This window comes from Rhamphochromis sp. 'chilingali' (genome assembly GCF_963969265.1).
Source record: "Rhamphochromis sp. 'chilingali' genome assembly, chromosome: 14".
Classification (NCBI taxonomy): domain Eukaryota; kingdom Metazoa; phylum Chordata; class Actinopteri; order Cichliformes; family Cichlidae; genus Rhamphochromis; species Rhamphochromis sp. 'chilingali'.
Window position 1 is genome coordinate 19347468 of NC_137941.1, and position 20368 is coordinate 19367835.

At 40.6% G+C, this 20368-nt stretch overlaps 1 protein-coding gene across 1 annotated transcript; it reads left to right on the forward strand.

Moving 5' to 3' along the window:
- The first annotated feature begins 378 nt into the window (after positions 1-378).
- morc3a (MORC family CW-type zinc finger 3a) lies at positions 379-19763 on the forward strand. Its single transcript, XM_080902263.1, has 18 exons — positions 379-434; positions 7017-7089; positions 7545-7677; positions 8716-8942; positions 10001-10157; positions 10792-10939; positions 12808-12942; positions 13036-13155; positions 13255-13352; positions 13468-13575; positions 13666-13794; positions 14258-14332; positions 14437-14476; positions 15655-15766; positions 15847-15943; positions 16029-17121; positions 17943-18133; positions 18240-19763. The coding sequence occupies exons 1-18, from the start codon at positions 396-398 to the stop codon at positions 18388-18390; spliced, it is 3126 nt and encodes a 1041-aa protein (XP_080758389.1). The 5' UTR covers positions 379-395; the 3' UTR covers positions 18391-19763.
- Positions 19764-20368: the final 605 nt, after the last annotated feature.

Here is a 20368-nt window from a genome sequence, read left to right on the forward strand (position 1 = left end):
ATATTTGTTAAAATCTCTGCCACCCTGTTGGCCACATCCCCCAGTTTAAATACGAATAATCCCCTTTTTCTCACTTGCACTTTTCATCACTTGCACTGGCACAACAACACTGGCACGTGTATCACATTCCGTAACACTAAAATTAATTTCAAGGTACGTCACTGTCGGCACGCTTTTATTTTGGAACGTCAAGCCGGAAGTGTTCCAGACAGCGTGCAATGCACAAATAAATCCTTACATATGAGGTATGGATATTGATATTAACATAAAACATAAGCAAGGGCGATTTTAATTAACTTAAAAGTTCTCTGTTTAATTTTTGTGTAACTCGAGTGTTTTGGCCGACCGGATGCTTGGACCTAACCCCGCCCACAGCAATCGGTCTACAGAGAAAGATGGCGACGCAGATGGACCATGGTGTTCCGTTAAGCACGGTGAGAGGAGTTTACTTATTTGTTTGGGGAGTTTTGTCCTATTTATTGGTGGACTAAATGTGTGAACAATTGAAACAACAGTAAGAATCTGCGTCTGGGTTCAGTGAGGTTAATTCAGTCCATACAGCACACCCGCTGTGGTCAAAGCTGTATTGGCTGTTGGTACCGAGGTCTGTGGGACTCCCATGTAGTTACCAGTCAGTTTATATTTACAACTGCCAAAGAGTACTGTCATCGTTAACAGCAGTATTGATTACTCAGAAATTAGGTCCGGTTGCGCTGTGAATTCAGGCTAGTGGATAAGTTTCGTTTTCCTGACTCACGGCTGGTTTTACAGCCCACTAACATACTGGTTACAATGGCCTGTCTCGTCTTGTTCCAGGTCGACACAGAGCCAGGACCAGTGTATTCTCTATATCTATATTTGGTAGGAGGTTAAATGGCTTTTGCATAAGATTTAATGCACTTGTATAATGTTTTCCCTCTATTCAAAGGAGCTTGCAAAGAAAAGCGTCTGGACTTCTTTAAGTTGCTTGAAGACGTTTCACCTCTCATCCGAGAAGCTTCTTCAGTTCTAAGGTCAAATGGTGGAGAGCCCCAGATATAAACCTAGTGGGAGTATCCCCCCACAGAGGGACAAAAGGACCCCCTGATGATCCTCTAATCGCCTGAGCCAAGGTGTGAAACTGGGTGTGGGTCCCAATCAGCCAGAGTTTCGGGTGAGTTCATTGTGAAACCTGGCCCCACCTTATCATGCGAATTCCTGAGGTCAGATGGCCCAGGATGTGAGTGGGCGTTAAGGCGTCTGGGAAGGGATCTCAAAACTGGATTATAGATGGCAGAGAGTTGGTGTCGTAAACCACCACCATGCACTGTACAGCATACACCAACTTAACAATGTGGTGTATGCTGTACAGTGCAGCGAGGAATGCTCAGACCTCTACATTGGAGAGACCAAACAGCCACTTCACAAGCGCATGGCACAACACAGAAGAGCCACCTCCACAGGAGTTCATCTGCATCTTAAGGATAAAGGACACTCTTTCGAGGATGCCAATGTTCACATTTTGGACAGAGAGGACAGATGGTTTGAAAGAGGAGTGAAAGAAGCCATCTATGTCCACTGTGAGCGACCATCTTTGAACAGAGGTGGGGGTTTACGACACCAACTCTCTGCCATCTATAATCCAGTTTTGAGATCCCTTCCCAGACGCCTTAACGCCCACTCGCATCCTGGGCCATCTGACCTCAGGAATTCGCATGATAAGGTGGGGCCAGGTTTCACAATGAACTCACCCGAAACTCTGGCTGATTGGGACCCACACCCAGTTTCACACCTTGGCTCAGGCGATTAGAGGATCATCAGGGGGTCCTTTTGTCCCTCTGTGGGGGGATACTCCCACTAGGTTTATATCTGGGACTCTCCACCATTTGACCTTAGAACTGAAGAAGCTTCTCGGATGAGAGGTGAAACGTCTTCAAGCAACTTAAAGAAGTCCAGACGCTTTTCTTTGCAAGCTCCTTTGACTACGATGACCTGGATGACTGAGAACCTTCACAGACATTTTCCCTCTATTCACCCTCTTAAAGTCTTCCCCTGTTTGTTTATTACTCTGTAGTAAGTAGGCCTGCCACAAACGATTATTTTGATAGTCGACTAGTCACCGATTATTTTTGCGATTAGTCGACTAATCAGATCATGCATCCATTGGACGTAAAACGTACAGCTTATTGCACCAGCACGCATCTGCTTTTATATCATTAGCTTACAGCTTGAAGTGTTTAAGGTGCTAACTAAAAATATTAAAGTTTATTGAATTTAAATGAAATTTGCAGGTTGTTTCGGTGGACTTTATTAAACTCAGCCGTCTGCTCCTTGCTATATAAAATACAACGGGACACCGGAGTATATTCTCGAGCATCTCACACTTCTGATAATCAGTTGTCTGCTTGACATTTATTCAGCTGTGTGAAAACTTTAACTTTAATCTCAGCTAAACCGATTTACTCCGGAACAAATAAAACACTGAAAAAAGCCAAACAATAACACTTTTAAGTTATCTAAGTGACTTATATATCATGTTTAACCTGAGTAGCGAAAGACGGTGGTGGGTTTGAAAACGATTTGACGGGAGTCCGGTGTTCTCACGGGCTCTAGTGAGGCTTGAACCCTGGCTAGCTATCGAGCTGGTGGGTAACAGACATCTCCGAAAACGTCGGAGCGCTTTTGCAAATATGTGATGTCTTGATAAACTGAGCAGATATTTGAGGTTTACACAGTTACATTCTTGCCTGAACATATGTTAAACATTTATTTTGTGACCCAGAAAGAATAATAAGAGTAATATTAAAACTAACTAGTAGAGCTGGGCCATATTATACCGTTCATGGTAATACCGGTATAATGTTAGGCAACGATAGGAAAATGAAATATCGCGATAGAATGGGAGGAAAACGCGCATGCGCAGTGCCTTTGTTTTCATACGCACATGGCCGATTGTTGAGTGAAACAGATGAACCAGAATTGGTTTGTAAAAATTGTGCAACTTCAGTCATGTGGAACTGGTTTGGTGTTTGTCCGTCAGATACACGACAAAGCACTTTTTTTTTGCAGAACATGCAAGCAGCCGTTGTTATTGTCGTATTTGTCGGACTAAGATGCTCTTAAATCTGGGAGTAATCTGGGTCCTAAACTCTGTATGCTTCTGGTCAAACAAACACTGCAGCATCACTGAGAGTTAAAAACTGTTTAAATTCTTTCATCTTTAATAAAACGATCAGCATTGCTGCTTTACCAGGTGTAACTATGAAGTTTAACTTCCAGGCATCCATGAAAACAAAATTTATTACATTTAACGGAGTTAGAAGTTAGCAGGAAGCTAGTGGAAGTTAGCTCGCTAGTTTTGCTAGTTACCTAAGCATGATATAGCACGTTCTGACTGAGAGATTTCTGAAAAAATTCAAACGTACAGCTCTGCTATCACTTCCAACATAAATGAAGACAGGAAACTAAACAGCAGTGACGTTTGTAGGGTTACTGAAGTTGGGCTAGCTGGTATATAATGATGTGCTACGTGATCGCTAGCGACACAGCTATGTTAGCATAACATAAACAGTGAAGCTGGAGGACGAACACTAACACTTTTCCACTTATAAAAGTTAACGTTAAGGTTCCTGATAGTTAGAGACAAATGCAATCGCATGGCAGGATACTGTAAACGGACCAAACTTCAGTCAGGAGAACAACTGAGATAATCCATCCACAATACGAGGTTAGTCATTAATGTACTGCAACAACATGGGAATAGAGCAGCTGCCAGAGAATTCAACATTAATGAATCAATGGTACAGAAGTGGAGGAAGCAAGAAGAATGAGTTTAATAAAGTTTGATTTATCTGACTGCTTTGTTTCGCTTAATGTGCCTTATAATCCCGTGCACCTTATGGTCCGAAAAATACGTACTGCACACTGCAGTTTAATGTTGCAAAGCACCTCTTTTTAACTTCAGTGGATATTATACATGGTTATGCTCAGGATATGTCAGCCCATTTCTACTGGAAATGCCTTTTGGTTAAACTTTCAGCAAGGAATTTGCATTTGCACTGTTACATTTTTATAAAGCTTTAATGTACATAAAAACCAGCTTCTTGTTTAAGTGAAAATAAATGGAAGGTTGTCTTTTTGCGCTAGTAATGTTGTGGAGTTGTATTTTGTCTCGCATCAATTATATCGTCAGTTATATCGTTATCGCAAATTTTCAAATATATATCGTGATAAATATTTTTGGCCATATCGCCCTGCTCTACTAACTAGCTGCCGCCATTGTTGGAAACTAAATTGGGCTGCGCTATGAATTCTGGGACACAGCTTCTTCTTCAGGGTTTAACGGCAGCTGGCATCCTTGTACATGCAGTGCTGCCATCTTCTGTTTCAGTCCGTTATTACACTCTTAAATCCTACTACTTATTCCTGCGTCTTTTGGGATCTTACAAAGCTTCAAATGACGCGTCGACTATTAAATTAGTTGTCGACGATTTTGATAGTCGACGTAATCGTGACTAGACGACTAATCGTGGCAGCCCTAGTAGTAAGTGTGTCCCTCGTGTTATCACACTTGTGAAAGCAAAACAAGGGATTAAAGTTGTTTAGGTCACCTTTGTTTGACTGCGGAGCTTCTTTGCATATGTCTGTGAAGGTTCTCAGTCATCCAGGTCAGAGTCATTTCAGTCAGAGTGTGTGTCCACACATTCAGACAGAAACTGGTTCATCCCAAAGACAGAACTAAACACAAACTTAACAACGTAGTATAGGCTGTACAGTGTAGGGGGGAATGCTCAGACCTCTACATTGGACAGACCGAACAGTCACTTCATAAAAGCATGGCACAACATAGAAGAGCCACCTAGACAGGACAAGACTTGGCTGTCCTTCTGCATCTAAAGGACAAAGGTCACTCCTTCGAGGACACCAATGTTCACATTTTGGACAGAGAAGACAGATGGTTTGAAAGAGGAGTGAAAGAAGCCATCTATGTCAACTGTGAGCGACCATCTTTGAACAGAGGCAGTGGTTTATGAAACCAACTGTCTGCCATATACATCCAACCTCAAGAAATCACATGATAGGGTGGGGGTAAATTTCACAATGAGCTGATGTGGGCTGATTTTTAGTTAAACCCATTTTCACGCCTTGGCTCATGTGATTAGGTAGATCATTAAGGGGTCCGGTGTCCCTCTTGGGGGGACACTCCCATAGGGCTTAAATCTGGAGCTCTCCAACATTTGACTCTAGAACTGAAGAAGCTTCTCAGATGACAGGTGAAATGTCTTCAAGCAACTTAAAGAAGTCCAGGCGCTTTTCTTTCCAAGCTCCTTAGACAGTTTCTTTGCATAATTTCCACCTACTTGAATTGATTCTGTTTATGACCAAATAAATATCAGCTTTCTAAGTGTTGAACAGTTACGATATAGATCTGTTATACCAGACATTGTCATCTGTAGTCTTGGCTGAAGCTCTGCAGTGGTGGAGAAAAAAATGACAATACCAAGCAATAAGGTAAACAAATGTAACACATTAAAAACAATATGCAAAGATGCACAGTGAACTCATTGCCATGTTCAAGAAACCAGTTTGAGATGATCTGAGCTTTGTGATATGTTACGTTATCCTGCCAGAAGCAGCTATCAGACAATGGGTACACTGTAGTCATGAGGGGATGAACATGGCCAGCAACAGTATTCAGTTATGTTGTAAGGTTTAAACGGTTCTCAGTTGGTAGTTTCCCACACACCATTACACTGTTACCACCACCCTGAACTTTTGATACAAGGCATGTTGTTTTCTGACCTGACCATTACACCAGCAAGCAGAGACTCATTAGAACAAGCAACATTTTTCCATTCTGCTGTTGGGTTAATTTGAGCAAACTGGAGCCTCAGTTTGCATGTTCTTAGCTGAGGGGAGTGCCACCCAGTGTGGTCTTCAGCCCATCTGCTTCAAAGTTCGTGTGGTTAGTAACATATGGCCAGGTGATGCTCTCCTCCAGCTACAGGACTGTTTTAATCTGACAAACTGGTCCATTTTTAAACAGCAGGATCTGGAGACCTTCAATCACTCTGTCCTTTTCTACATTAACTGCCGTGTAGAAAATGTGACAGTGACAAAAACTTAACTGAAAACCTTGGATGACAAGTAAAATCCAGGCTCTGATCAGAACTCGTCACTTAACCTTCGTGCTGAGGGTCATTTCCTTGTGCAACCTGCCAGTGCCAACCAGAGGATGGGTATTAAACAGGCAAAGGAGGCTTATAAGAAGAGGATCGAGGGCTTCCTCACTGATAACAACCCCCAGCCAGGTGTGGAGCGGCATCCCAATCTCTCACCAACTAGAAAGGCCAGAGCCCCCAACTGCCGACAGCAGCCTCAAACTCGCAGAGGACCTCAACACCTTCTTTAGAAGGGTGCTCAACCTCTCCCTGACTCATGCCACCATTCCCACCAATCTGAAGGTCTCCACTATCATTCCGATCTCAATGACTACAGACCTGTAGCCCTCACGTCTGTAGTCATGAAGTTTTTGGAGCAGATACGGTCTCAGCACATCAGAGACTGTCTACCACTCTTCCTTCACCCGCACCAGTTTGCTTACAGAGCAAATCCTTCACTCACCTTTTTTTCTCATTCTGATGTTTGGTTTGAACTTCAGCAGGTTGTTTTGACCATGCTGAATTACTGCCATGTGATTAGCTGATTCAGTTTTTGTGTTAATAAGAATTTACACAAACATTTTTATCTGGATTTCCTGTGCTGTTGCTACATGTGGGAAACCCTTCCCCTTACTGTTCTTCCCTATTACAAGTCTGATCTCTTCTGCAAAGATTTGCATGTATTTTCACTAAATTGACCAGTGCAGCGCTGAACTGACCAGGTTTTGGTTTCAAAATTACATCAAACCTTTGTTTTAAACATGGAGCATATTTTCCATGCAGTAAAAATAAATAAAGTCAGTAAAGCCCCTTTGTTGTGGTGGATGTGATATAAAATGCAACTAATTTGTGAAATTGAATTTGTTTCACTTGTAGCTTTCGCCCAAGTTTCTGCACAGCAACTCCACCAGCCACACCTGGCCCTTCAGCGCTATAGCTGAACTGATTGGTGAGTCACTGTGATCTCATTGTATTTCGAGGTTGGTTTCTATTTCACTTCCAATTCTGAGAACAACAGCTGTAACGACACAGACAGATGATTATATAACAAAGTCAAATATTTACTTGATTGAACTGTATGTCTTGTTTCATGTTAAAAAAAAATACAATAAATAACAATAATATGTAATATAATAGTGAAGATATATATATATATAGTGAAGATATATATATATATATATAGTGAAGATATATATATATATATATATATATATATATATATATATCTCTTCACTATATTTCTGCACGAATCTAACTTTATGAGTCTGTTTAATATGTACACTGTATGTAGCAGAAAAATAGGTCCTCTGTTAAAAAAAGTAGTCTCTCCCTGCTGCTCATCTACACTGTAATTCTGGCGTTCATATTTGGATTTTAAATGCTCCCTAAAACTGTTTTTGACAGACAATGCCTACGACCCAGACGTCAGTGCCAAACAGTTCTGGATTGATAAAACTGTGGTCAAAGGAGAAGAATGCCTCAGCTTCATGGATAATGGAAATGGGCTGGACAATAAAACAATGCATAAGATGCTCAGGTACAGATGCAACTACGGTGTCATTTTTTGAAACTTGTGGAAAGTCAGATTTCAGAAGATTGAAATCTTTGTAAAACCTTGAGATTTTAACATAAATTCATGGAGTGTGTGGTTTGCAGAATTTTATGGTGTCATTGTGCCATCATTGGGTGTCGTATTGAAGAAATTAAAAGTGTATTGTACAGCTCTCACCATGCCTTTTCATATCATGTGTTACTGGATATGGTCTCTTGTAGTGACGCGCGAATCATGAACGAATCGTTCAATACTCGAGAATCACTTTACTGACTCATGAATCATGATTCACAAGCTCAACTGACTCACTGACTCATCCCTGTTGCTGTTAGCAGCAATGTATCTAGCTTATAATTAAAATTGTGGAGAAAAACACAACATCCAGTATCTTAACAAAAAAAAATTCTGCTCTGAACTGGAAGGAAAAACCCTGAGTAGAAGCTCACATCAAGAAAATAGCTCCTCGGTTCACAGTAGCTTCGCTCTGCTAACATGCTAACAGCACATTTGAGCTACTCACCCCCTCCCTCCTGTGCTGAATCATAGAGCGAACGAATCACTCACTCACTCACCTACCTCCTCCCTCCTGGCTCACAGCTTCTTCTTCTTCTTGGTTGGCAACCAATGTTAAGGCGCATTACAAATTTGGTGCTAACAATGAAGGTTAAGGTCAAATGCTTAGCCAACCTAGGTGCTCATGTCTTCCGAGGCCTAGTATGTTGTTGTGAAGATTGAAGCCATGATAAATTGTGCGTAAGATAGCATTTGAACTGATTTCCACATTTGGTGTGACCTTGACCTTGATCATGACCATATTAAATTAAATCAAAAATTAAATCACCTAGAGATGCTTTTGGTACCTGCCATCAGACAAAAGTTAAACATGATATCTTGAAAACTGTGGATGCTAGACTGCTAACAGACAGTCAGACAAATGGAACTGATTGCATACTGCTTCCCTTCAGAGGGAGAATTATGGTTTGCAAAACTGGTAAAAAAAAATTTGCATTTTCTCTCCTTCAGCTTCGGATACAGTGACAAGATGCCCCTGAACGGTAAAGATCCAATTGGAATCTATGGCAATGGCTTCAAGTCTGGCTCCATGCGTCTTGGCAAAGATGCTATTGTCTTCTCCAAGTCGAAGAGGAGCTTATGCGTGGGGATGCTCTCCCAGACTTACCTGGAAAAGATTGGTGCAGATCAAATAATTGTACCTATTGTTTCCTTTGAAGAGAGCGACTCCAAGAACTATATCCTTTATCTAATGAAATATTATACATCAACTATGTATTCATTACTCCAGGATCAAATTAAGTCAGCTGAAAAAGAACAGGAGCAATCCAGAGATCTCAGAGAGAAAAAAGGGAGAAAAAAGAGATTCCTTTAAAAAAAAACATAAATAAATCAAAATTAGAGACTAGATAAAAGGTGTGATAACAAAGTCCTGCAACTTTGCTAAAACAAAAATTTTATAACTCTGATTTCATCTTTTCTTACACCTCTGAAGTGCTTCCAGTCTTGCTGTTGTATTTATTTTATTTAGATCTGTGGTTGTCCTGTTCTACTGGTTTACAAGTGAGGTCTGTAGAAAAGCAAAGACTTGACCAGGACTATTGTTGTTGGAGTTTTTATCTCCATGTTTAAAGGGTTGTGCACTGTGAATTGTTCCCAAGAGTCAGACTATTAAAGCAGAGGTCCGGTAGTGTCTGATAGAAAAGAATTCAGGAGAAATAATCAGAACTGTGATGCCTGGCACCGTGCACCAGCACTTTATGCATAATTCAGTAGCTTGTAGAAACACGTGTCTTGATGCACGCTCAGTCATCCAGGTAAGTAGATCCCAAAAGGTTGATTCTGTTCTGGACGTAGCGTTTTCAGAGGGAGAAATGTGTTGCAGAAACATCTTTAGCAGCAATAACACAAAGTAATTGTTTTCTGTATAGTTCTGATACTGTGTGAAGTTACCTGAAATCTTCAAACGGGCCAAATCTTCTGCTTTTTTAGAAGTGTTCAAACATGTCAATCATCATTTAATCAAATTCATTCGATTAGGAGCACCTCATCATGAACAAACCTTCTTCTTCACATGATTGTATGAGTGGAGTCGGGCTAAATGTTATCAAGTAGGATTTGATTTATTTGAAGAATGGAGTAGGAGAAAATCTGAACTGAGCTACAAACCTAGCATGTGAGATGTGCTAGGTTTGTAGCTGTAAATGTCATTGAGAAGGGTATTTTTTTTGTCATCTTTTGTCATAAGTCATACTTCCCTTTTTCCTTTGTTTTCCGTCCTTAACTTCTCCTTTACTCTGTGTAAGAGAGGACCAGAAATCCAGTCTACAGGCCATTCTGCAGTATTCCCCTTTCAGCACACAAGAAGAGCTACTCTCAGAGATTCATGCAATTAGTTTGCCGGGATCCACGTCGAAAACTGGCACACGGATCATCATCTGGAACCTCCGCAGGTCTGTCTGTGGTCCACACAGGAATAAAGGGTCATATGTGATTTCAGAGGCTATGCTGTTGCAATTAAAGCCTGCTAGTTAAAGCCTCTCATTACTGGATCATTACTATCATCATTCCTACAAGAATCAAATCACCATCTTTCTTGTTTGCCTGATAAAAAGATGATAGTTTACAGATCTGGAAGCTTTCTTTGCACGACAAAGAGGGCAAATTAACTGGATGTCAACTGCACACCATTTGTTGAAATGCACTCCATACCATTACATTTACCTCAAGGATGATGCATCCATGATTTCCAAAAAGAAAATTCTTCTGATTTTCATACCAATAGTAGTTCAAAACATGCACGCCCTAATGACTCAGTTAATTGGTTTTTCTCTATACCTAAACTGTTAACCACTTATTCACACTGCTTTTTAGAGCGAGGTAAATGCCTTCCCAACTCAGTATTTAGTCTTTTGCAATCCTTCCTTTCAATTTGTTTCACATTTTCCAGAGGGTTCTAACTTTTTGTAAACATAGTTCTAAGAAATATTGCATGACAAAGTCCTCCCTCTCTGCACTTATATTCTAACTGTCTTTTGCACTAATAACCAATAACATAAACTGTGTCTTGTTTTGTTTTTTTGTCAGGACATCTACTGGAACAACAGAGTTTGATTTTGAGAAGGATCGGTACGACATCCGAATTCCATCTGAGGTTTACAGTGCAGAGAATGACACTAATCAGCGTCCAGACAAGATCACGTCACACATCCCTGAGAGCATGTACTCGCTTCGGGTAAGCAGCATAAATGCGCATGCCCTGAAATAAACCATTAGCACTTGGTGCTAAAAGAGAAAGCCTCTTTGTCCTCAACATAATTACAACTTCTGGTTAGATCCACAGGTTCAGCTTTTTTTTGACAGTGACACAATTTTTGTAAGTTTACCTCTGTGCACCTACACAGTAAAATTAAACAGCAGAGGGATTTGTGGGATTAAACAAAAGCTTTGCATTAACTGTTAAAGAATTGCAGCCATTTGTATACAGTCCCCCATCTGAGTCCCCAGGCTCAGATTAATATATTTTTGAAGCAGAGAGTATAGCCTTGCATACTTCCACAGTTCATCCTGGTACTTCTATCAGCAGTCACTTCACCAGTAAACAGTAGTGGCTCGTTTTCACTGGCAGCCATACATGCCCATGACATAACTCCACCATGTTTCAGAGAGGATGGGTTATGCTTCAGGCAGGGTTCGTACAGGTGAAAATACTTGAATATAGTCTTTTCAAGGTTTGAAAAGCGCTTGAATTTCAGATGTGATGCTTAAACGTGCTTGAAACTGTATTTCATTCACCACAAATAACTATCTGACCGAATAGTTTTCTTATCAGATAGAGAAATAAAATAAGTGTTTGATGGAAAATGACACTGAGTCACATGACAGGTGAGTCCTAGTAAATCATTTTTGAGTATGTGTAAATAAAATATGCTAATTTTGGAAACTTTTATTATTATTTTGCCAGCTATCAACCTTGCTGAAGAAATGACTGAAATGCACTGCGCTTTACTTAGTTCCTATGGACCCCAAAGCGCTTCACACTACATTCAGTCATTCACACACTGGTGCTGGCAAGCTACATTGTAGCCACAGCCGCCCTGGGGCACACTGACAGAGGCGAGGCTGCCGGACACTGGTGCCACCAGGCCCTCTGACCACCACCAGTAGGTAACGGGTGAAGTGTCTTGCCCAATGACACAAGACTGTCAGAGCCGGGGCTCGAACCAGCAACCTTCCGATTACAAGGCGAACTGCCAACTCCTGAGCCACGATCGCCCCAGTAGTTAGTTATGGCATAGTGATTTATGAAATATGCTGTAAAATTGGCTAACATTACTTAGCAGTAGCAGTAATGTGAGTTACTTCACTCAAGTGAAAGCTTTAAGCGTTAGTCTGATACCTAACTTTTACTAAATAATGGTAAAAAGAGTGACTGATCCTCATGGGCACAAAGAATAGCCACTTTTTTATGCTACCGAAGTCCCGGGCCTTTCATTAAAAATCTGTTTATTGTGAGCACCTACACATTAAACAACTTAAAAATTATAATTGGCTTCAAGCTCACATTGAGGCCTGTGTGGCACTGAGACAAATTTGAGTGTTTTAATATAATAATGTTTCATGAATGTTAGGCTGCCTGTTTATGAACAATACGTTATAATTCTACATAATTATATCACAGATGATAGGTAGATGCTTGTGCATTCTTAAAGTATTATATGTTGAATTGAACTGAGTATGTCATCTGTTCAAAGCCTCTCCCAGTCAGTGCTGTTCTCCATGCCTGTTTTACTGTACATGATGTTATTGGCACAAACACTTTAAAGGTGATTATAAAAGATAAAAAGATTTTTTAAAAATCTATGAATGCATGGATCCCTCTCTCTCTCTCTCTCTCTCTCATATATATATATATATATATATAAGGAAAACACTTTATAAGCTGAAAAATTACAGGCAGATATTGCATTAAGGAGGTCTGTAAAATAGTCACTCTTAATCATGGTTTTTAGAGATTTCCCCCAATTTATGAGCTCCACCCTGTTTTCTTTTTCACGATTCTTCTGATTGTATAAGTAAAATGACATCTGTGGGTGGGTGTAGGCATTTTCCAGCATTCTGTACCTGAAGCCTCGAATGCAGATCATAGTTCGGGGTCAAAAGGTGAAATCTCAGCTCATCGCCAAGAGCCTGGCCTGGATCAGAAAGGATCACTATAAGCCTACTTTCCTAGTACCGGTATCCTTTTTACACAGCTTTTCTACAACTGTATAATTTTGGTGATATGTTTATTCTGCTGTTTTTTTGCGTTTTCCTTAAATTGTATGCTAGACCCAAAGAATTCCTATTACTTTTGGGTATAACACCAAAAGCAAAGACCAGTGTGGCATAATGATGTATCACAAGAACCGGCTCATTAAAGCTTACGAACGTGTCGGCTGTCAGCTTAAGGTCAGTTTCTGCTGTTTAAGTGAGTTTTTCTTTAATCACGTGTTTTAACATGTAGAATGATGTAGATGTTATCATTTGCTAAAATGTTGCTTCCTACAGGCCAACAACAACGGTGTTGGAGTCATTGGGGTCATAGAATGTAACTTTTTGGATCCCACTCACAACAAACAGAGTTTTATGGAGAATGACAAGTACAGGTAATAGCATTCCTGATTACATTTATCACCTCGAAGGCTCGATTGAGGTCATAATGAGGTTTGGGTGGGTGAGGCACAGTCTGATGTCTGTCTGATGCAAACTTTCTTGGCACAGGAAAACCATGAATAATTTGGGGATTAAATTGGAGGAGTACTGGAAAGAGATACGCTACAGAAAGACGAAAGAAAATCCAAATAGCACCATACTACCAGAAGATATCAAGTTAGTACACTTCGCAGCGACTGGCATCAGGTTTTCATTCATTCAAATTTGTGTTTGCATATGTGTTTAACCATGCCGGTTTGTCTTTAGGAAGCGACCAGATCAAAACTGGGCGCAGTGTGATAGCTGTCTGCAGTGGCGTAAACTTCCTGATGGCATTGACATCAACAAGCTGCCAGAGAAATGGTTCTGCCAAATGAACCCTGATCCTCAGTTCAGGTAATTGGATTTTTGGCAGTTTACCATGATTCTGTTCCAGAAAGCAGGTTCAACAATCTCTGAGTCCATTACCAAAACTAACCATCGGTTTTGATTCCAACAAGGCCTGATCAGAGTTATTTCCATCAACTCTGAGTGTGTTTACTCAGAGTTAAACATATAAGTGAATAGTAGAAATAAAGCCTTCATCAATGGTGCTTTGATACCAGTATGGCCACGGCAAATACCATGGCAAAGGGCAAATAAAAAGTCGACCCCCATTTTATTCCAGTGTTTGAGGAACCTAAATTTGCTGGTAATTATTACATGGTTATGTCACTACCTCCTTATATGGTGACACTGGTTTTTCTGAATGGACAAACACACACAGATGAATCAGGAAAGAAAATCTTTATCTACTTATGGGAGGGGGACTAGCACTGGTTACCAGTCTTTTCACTTCAGTTCTCAATTGCACTTACAGGAGCTGCCAGGTAGCCGAGGAAAAAGAAGACTCTGATGATGATCAGCCTTCGTATCGCAAGACCTACAAACAGCAGTGAGTCACAGTGACAGAAGTTTAAATTAATATTTATACAGAAATCTAAACGAAAATCTTAACTGATCATAAAAGAGGTGACCTGTGTGATTTATTTGTTACAGGGAGAGAGAGGAAAAGAAACAGGAAAAGGAAAGACAGATGGTAAGGATGCGTCATTTTCTGTAAATCGTTTTTCTTTTTTTTCTGCTGCAAGGGCACCTGCAGTGCCTTACTATGACTTTGAGGGATTTTGTCATTTTAATTATTTGTGATCCTGTGCGCATTTGTGGAGTATTGAACCCATGAAGAACAGTTGCCTCTGTCTAAACTTGCCAAACAAAATGAGGCTCTCGGAGAGCGGCAGGGAGACCTGGAACGGCGGCTGCATCAAACAGTGTTTCCCATTTATCACTTTGGAGGCCAGCAGCAATGTGCTATTGATAGAATCATCATATTAGACTAAACAAATCTAAACTTAGCACAAACTCTAATTATATATTTGTTTGGTCTATCATTATTACTATTATTAGTAGTAGTAGTAGTAGTATCATATTATTGTTGTTATTATTATTATTATTATTATCTAGGCCAGTGTTATAGGGCAGCTTCAAGCTGGTGTTCTGCAAAAAACTAAACCTAGCACCTCTTCCAAATTGAGGGCCGGTTTCCATATAATGGGGGATTTCACAGGTAAGCCACGAAGTAGGCATCCCAAGAAGATAACACCACAAGAACTCCACTTTTCCTCAGGAACTCTAGACAGGCTTCTACAGATTTAAAGTCACGGTTTGCAAGCTGATATGGCCGACAGCTTTCTACCCAGGCAGAGTGCACATAGCCAATCTCCAGTCTCACTGGGCTGCCAACAAGCCTGCCAAGAAGACTGTGGTTCACCATCAGGCCTTTTTGTGCCCATGTGCACTGGAACTTGAACATGTGAAAGTGTGGAGAAGATGCAGAGAACGATATGTTGATTGCAGCACTGATTGGGTAAGAACTTTTGGAGGTGGAGGCAGTGTGGTTAGTATGAGGCGGCATCTCCCTCACTGGAAAAAATGGCTCATCAGTGCAGAGAGATGACGAGATAAAACCAGTAGCAATCCCATATCTCCGCAGTCTCGCACCGAACCATTCCTGACCTCAAACCGACTGAACAGTTGTGGGATCAACTTGGGCTTAAATGGTACCATTTAAGGGAACGGTGTAAGATTTATTGCCAAGAAAAATTGTTACACAAAAAAATAATCAGCCAAATACAAGATTCTTTACTTTTTGTGCTAAATTTAGATTCAGTTTAGTCTAATATGATGATTAATGTTCAGTCTTTTTTTTATTGACAGATTGTCCACCAATCCCCTTCCACTCCCACTACTTTGAGGAGCTGTTCATTACAAGAGGGCGCTACAAGGCCTGAATCCTCACCGCTGACGTCTTCCACCATTTCTTCAGCTGGTGAGAAATTTTTCTCTTTGAGTGTGAGTGGGGAAAAACACTTTGAGAAATTAAAATGTATTTGTATTCTTTCTCTTTAGCCTACAGCCCTTCTCGTAATGATGGTTTTCCAGTTATTACTAGTGTATGCTCATTGTCAGCAGGCGCATTGTCAGCAGGCGCATTGTCAACCCTGAGGTATGGTTTTGTGTTGTTTGGCAGCTTAAATATGTGTTTTGGGACAGTAACATTGGGCGTTAACTCTGTTTTTTGTGCTCTGCAGAGTAAAAAGGAAACTGCCTGTTACTCCACAGAACACACCAAAAAGATCTCGGATAAATGGCTTCCACAGGAGCACCTCGGAAACAGCCCCATCAGTAGATGTGACCCCACTGAGCTCTCCTTCTGTGAATGTCGATAGTAATACTGATGATACCGACGATGAAATTGTCATCTTGGAGACTGCTAGCACCCCCAAGCCAAAACAGAACCTCTACGATTTAAATAAAGTGAAGAAAGAGGAAGAGCAAAGTGACAATAATGTCAGCATGCTGTTGGAGTGTAGCGATGATGCTGCTGTGGATGTCCCCTCAGACACAAATGCTGCAGGAGCAAGCTCTGCAGGGTCTGCAGCTGTGGAAACCAGTTCCTCCCCAGCGCCCCTTCCACAGCTGTCAAGCGCCACTACCCAGACAGAAGCACCTATTGTGAAGCAAGAAGGCGAGGACCAAAAGCAAGATGATATTAATAAGGGTGGTAAAGAACAGACCTCAAATATGGATAACTGCAACGTTCAGCAAAGAAAATTTAAGCAGGAGAGCAGTGGAGACAGTCAGAGTGAACATCAGGGACAGAAGACCTTGCAGAATGGTGTGAACCATGATCTAGAAAGGGAAGGAAGTCCTAGACCTTCCTGTTCAAATATCGGTGACAACGAATATAGTCCACTTACCTACCCCAATATCTCTGAGGTACAGCAACAACAAGACCAGCTGCTTGAGCTCATGCAGGAGACCGCTCAGGAGAGAGACTCTTTAAAAGAACAGGTCCAGAAACTTACCTCACAAGTGAAAGACCTGGAGAAAAAACTGAAGGAGATGGCACCGGTCAGCGTAAAGAAGGAGTGTTGTCACCAAGCCAGCCAGACAGAAGAAACAGGATGGCAGACGGACTACAAAAGTCTGTTCGAGAAGGCCAAACAGAAAGTCAGTGAACTGATTAAAGAGAAGGAGGCTTTAATAGCAGCATCTGATACCAAGGCCAATCTGAGTGCTGACAAAAATGTGGAAAACGATGATGAGATCGCACTGCAAGTTGACGCTCTAGTCCGGAAACTGGATCAAAGAACGAAGGAGACAGAAGAGCTGCGCTCACGGGTCAGTGACACTGTGTAGGGCTGTCTTTGTTTAAAGAAAATAGTAAAAGTGATGACAAAAAGCTTTTCTCACATTCAGTTGAAATAATTTGAGTCTTAAACGCACTGAACTAAACAAGCTTTTTGCCTCTGCCTAGCTTATGCTTCTGGTAGCGCTGACGTAGGAACGTGCATGTCACTCCGTCTGTAAACACAAAGTTGGAAATGGTCATGTCAAATTTGACCTGTATAGAGGTCAAATAGATTGATCTGAAGGTCATTATAACATACCATAATAGACCCATTTCTGTAATATACTTACATATCTATACTATTGCTAATATATATTGTAATATATCTATATCACTAAAGCACTTCTGGATGGATGCAAACTGCATTTCGTTGCCCTGTACCTGTGCATGTGCAATGACAATAAAGTTTAATTCTAATTCTAATTCTAAATGATGGTATACAGAGCTGTTACAACTATGATTCTTACTGCTAATGTTTGTATTGGCAACATGCTGTTTAGGGAACAGTATGTAAAAGTAAATACTCCTCAGCGCTGCCCTGGGGGAGGTTTGCACTTACTGAGTGCTTCTTGTTAATCCTTATATTTATTTATCTATTTATTTATTTAACATCTGGCAGCAGCTGGCCGATGTTGTCATGTGTTCTGATAAAAGCACATGCTATGAGGTATACCTTACATCTACTTGTCAATCCAACTGTATAAGGGAAAATATCCCAAATTGCCCACTGTTATGCACTTTTTAAATATATTTCTCCTTTCGTTTGATTGATATTGACCTTCGTACCTACCCTCTCCCTCTGCACCACCAGCTGGACCTTGTGGAGGAGCACAAGGCAAACCTGGCAGCCCAGTGTGAAGAGCTCCAGTTAAGCTTAGAGCACCAAAGGGAAAAAGCACAAAGTCTTCCAACAACCAGTGAATCTTCAATTCAGACACATCCAGAGGAGGAAGGAGGGGCAGCTGTTTCTGGCACACATTCAAACTCAGATGCATCCAGAAGGTTGGACTGCTGGGAGATCACTCCTCGTGGTTTTGATGTAGCCCTCTTTGATAAAGCAATTTATGAAAGCAGCCTCACTGTTTTTCTCCTTTCTGTTTCCCCTTAGTTTGGTAGAGCTTCGGCAGAACGTCGGGCGCCTTCTTCTCTCCCACGTGCCTGCGCTGGACCTGGCACAAGTGAATTTCGAGTGTAATGTAATTGATGAGATCCTAGACCAGTTTCTCACTAATAACAATTCTGACACAACAAATGATTAAACAAAAGTCGTCACATCCTGGATTTAACTAGCGCTCCGCCTGTAAATGTTTCATAAGGAGACCCGTGAGTGGGATATTAACTTAATTTAAGGTATGTTACAGATGCTTACGGATTTTTATTTTTAGGTTACTTTAACTAGCTTTTTGGGGTTTTTATGAAACAGAAACGAACAGCTGTAGATATTAATTGCTCCCAAGTTTCTCAAGAAAATCAAGGAAGTAGCAGTTTGTCAGTAGTCTTGCCAGCTATTAATACTTTTGTGTTTGATTTTTCTCTTGTTTTTGTTTTAAATAATAGGTTGCACATTTTGTATTATCATGTCTTACCAAATATATTTTTATATTGCCTATTTATATTTGTTGATTACTGCTCTGCGGCGAGGTGTGGTTTGTGGCTTAGCTGCAGGGGAGGGGTGGCCGGCACGGCTCAGGTCCATTACGGTAACCATGACTTCCCTATTTAAGTAACTGTCCGGTCCCAAAAGAGGGGTGGGAGGTTTGGAGAGGAGAGGAAAGCGCACAGCCATACAGGTGTATATATGTGTGTGTGTGTGGCTGTGTAGGAGCAAAATAAAAATGAGTTTGTCAAAACAACCTGCAAAGGCATCAGGTCCTTATGTCATAAGCTCTATAAGACTTTGGTAGTCTTCTCAAAATCACAACACAAGTCTGCCACAGAAGTTTGTCATCGCTGCAAGCGGTTTCATTATAATAATGAGGTGTGTGATGTGGGGCACAAGGAGCAAGGTCTTCAGTTTTGGTTGATTGTTTCAAACTCAAATGTTTTGGCAGCGTAGGTGGCAATTAAGGCATTAACCTTAGGCACCCTGGTTTTACATTTCACTTTTGGGCAATAATTCAAGTTTCACTTTGGTAAAGAGCTCAGTCTGACCAGTGGCCGCAGCATGAACTTCCAGGTCTGAATATACTGATGAATTAAACTGGATCATTTTGTTTTAAAAACATCTGTTTTGTATTTCAAAATATTTTTTGAAGCGACTCTCAGGTGATGAAATAACCAGCGTGGGAGTCGCATTTCCATTTTCCACGACATTTTACAGAAAAAAAAGAAAAGCATCAACCACACGGTTTTACATGTTGTACTTTAACCTGCATATCACAGGCTTGGAAACAATGGGGTTTTTTTCTAAAATGTCCTCGATTTTCAACTTTAATCCTCGGGATTTAACTAAAATCCTCATTGCAAAACTGTTAGCGGTTTTATTTTCTTTAAGTTAACTTGACTTAAATGTTTCACAGTTGCAGTGCACTGCTGCTAACTCTGATATTTAAAAATTAAATATTCTGTCAATAACAACCACAGTAATAAAAGTTTGTTCTACCTATTTTTTAATAAATAATTTTAAATAATGGTCTAATTGCTGTTTTTGACATTGTCATCGTGATTTTTACTATGATAATTAATGATGTGAAAATCTGATATCATTACTGCCCTTTTTCTTTGAACATTGTCTGTTTTTCTAGTACTTGTATCTCACTATTTACAAATTAATTTTTATTAAGCCACTGTTACGGATTCAAATATTGGGGATGGATACAAGAGGAAAAACCAAAATAACAACACTGGTCCGGCCGGGTTGAGTCAAACGATGATTTTAATGATCACACGCGTGGGAGATGGACACCGTACGCAGACAGCATCAGATCTCAAAATGGTGGAGCATTGCTCAAACTCTTATAGCCTCTGGTGCCTCCACCTATTCATAAAAGCCTAAACATTCACATGCTTTCTCTCACACAGTGCCTAAGCTACGACCTTGGCTCCCTGTTTATCTGCTCCTGCTGAGATGGGGCAGAAAACTCCAGTATGTTCTGTTCTCTTCTAATCAGACAAATAAGGCGATGACTTTCTGCGAACAGTATTTCTTATAACTCAGCAGTATAATGCATCATAAAACAATATCATTCATTCACAATAAATCAGCAGTCTAATGTAATGCGAATCAATTTAACAAAT

Coding starts and splice junctions, on each gene's coding strand:
- morc3a (XM_080902263.1), top strand. CDS start 396: ATGGCGACGCAGATGGACCATGGTGTTCCGTTAAGCACG. Junction 7,090..7,544: donor CGCTATAGCTGAACTGATTG/GTGAGTCACTGT, acceptor TGTTTTTGACAG/ACAATGCCTACGACCCAGAC. Junction 10,158..10,791: donor ATCATCTGGAACCTCCGCAG/GTCTGTCTGTGG, acceptor TTTTTTTGTCAG/GACATCTACTGGAACAACAG.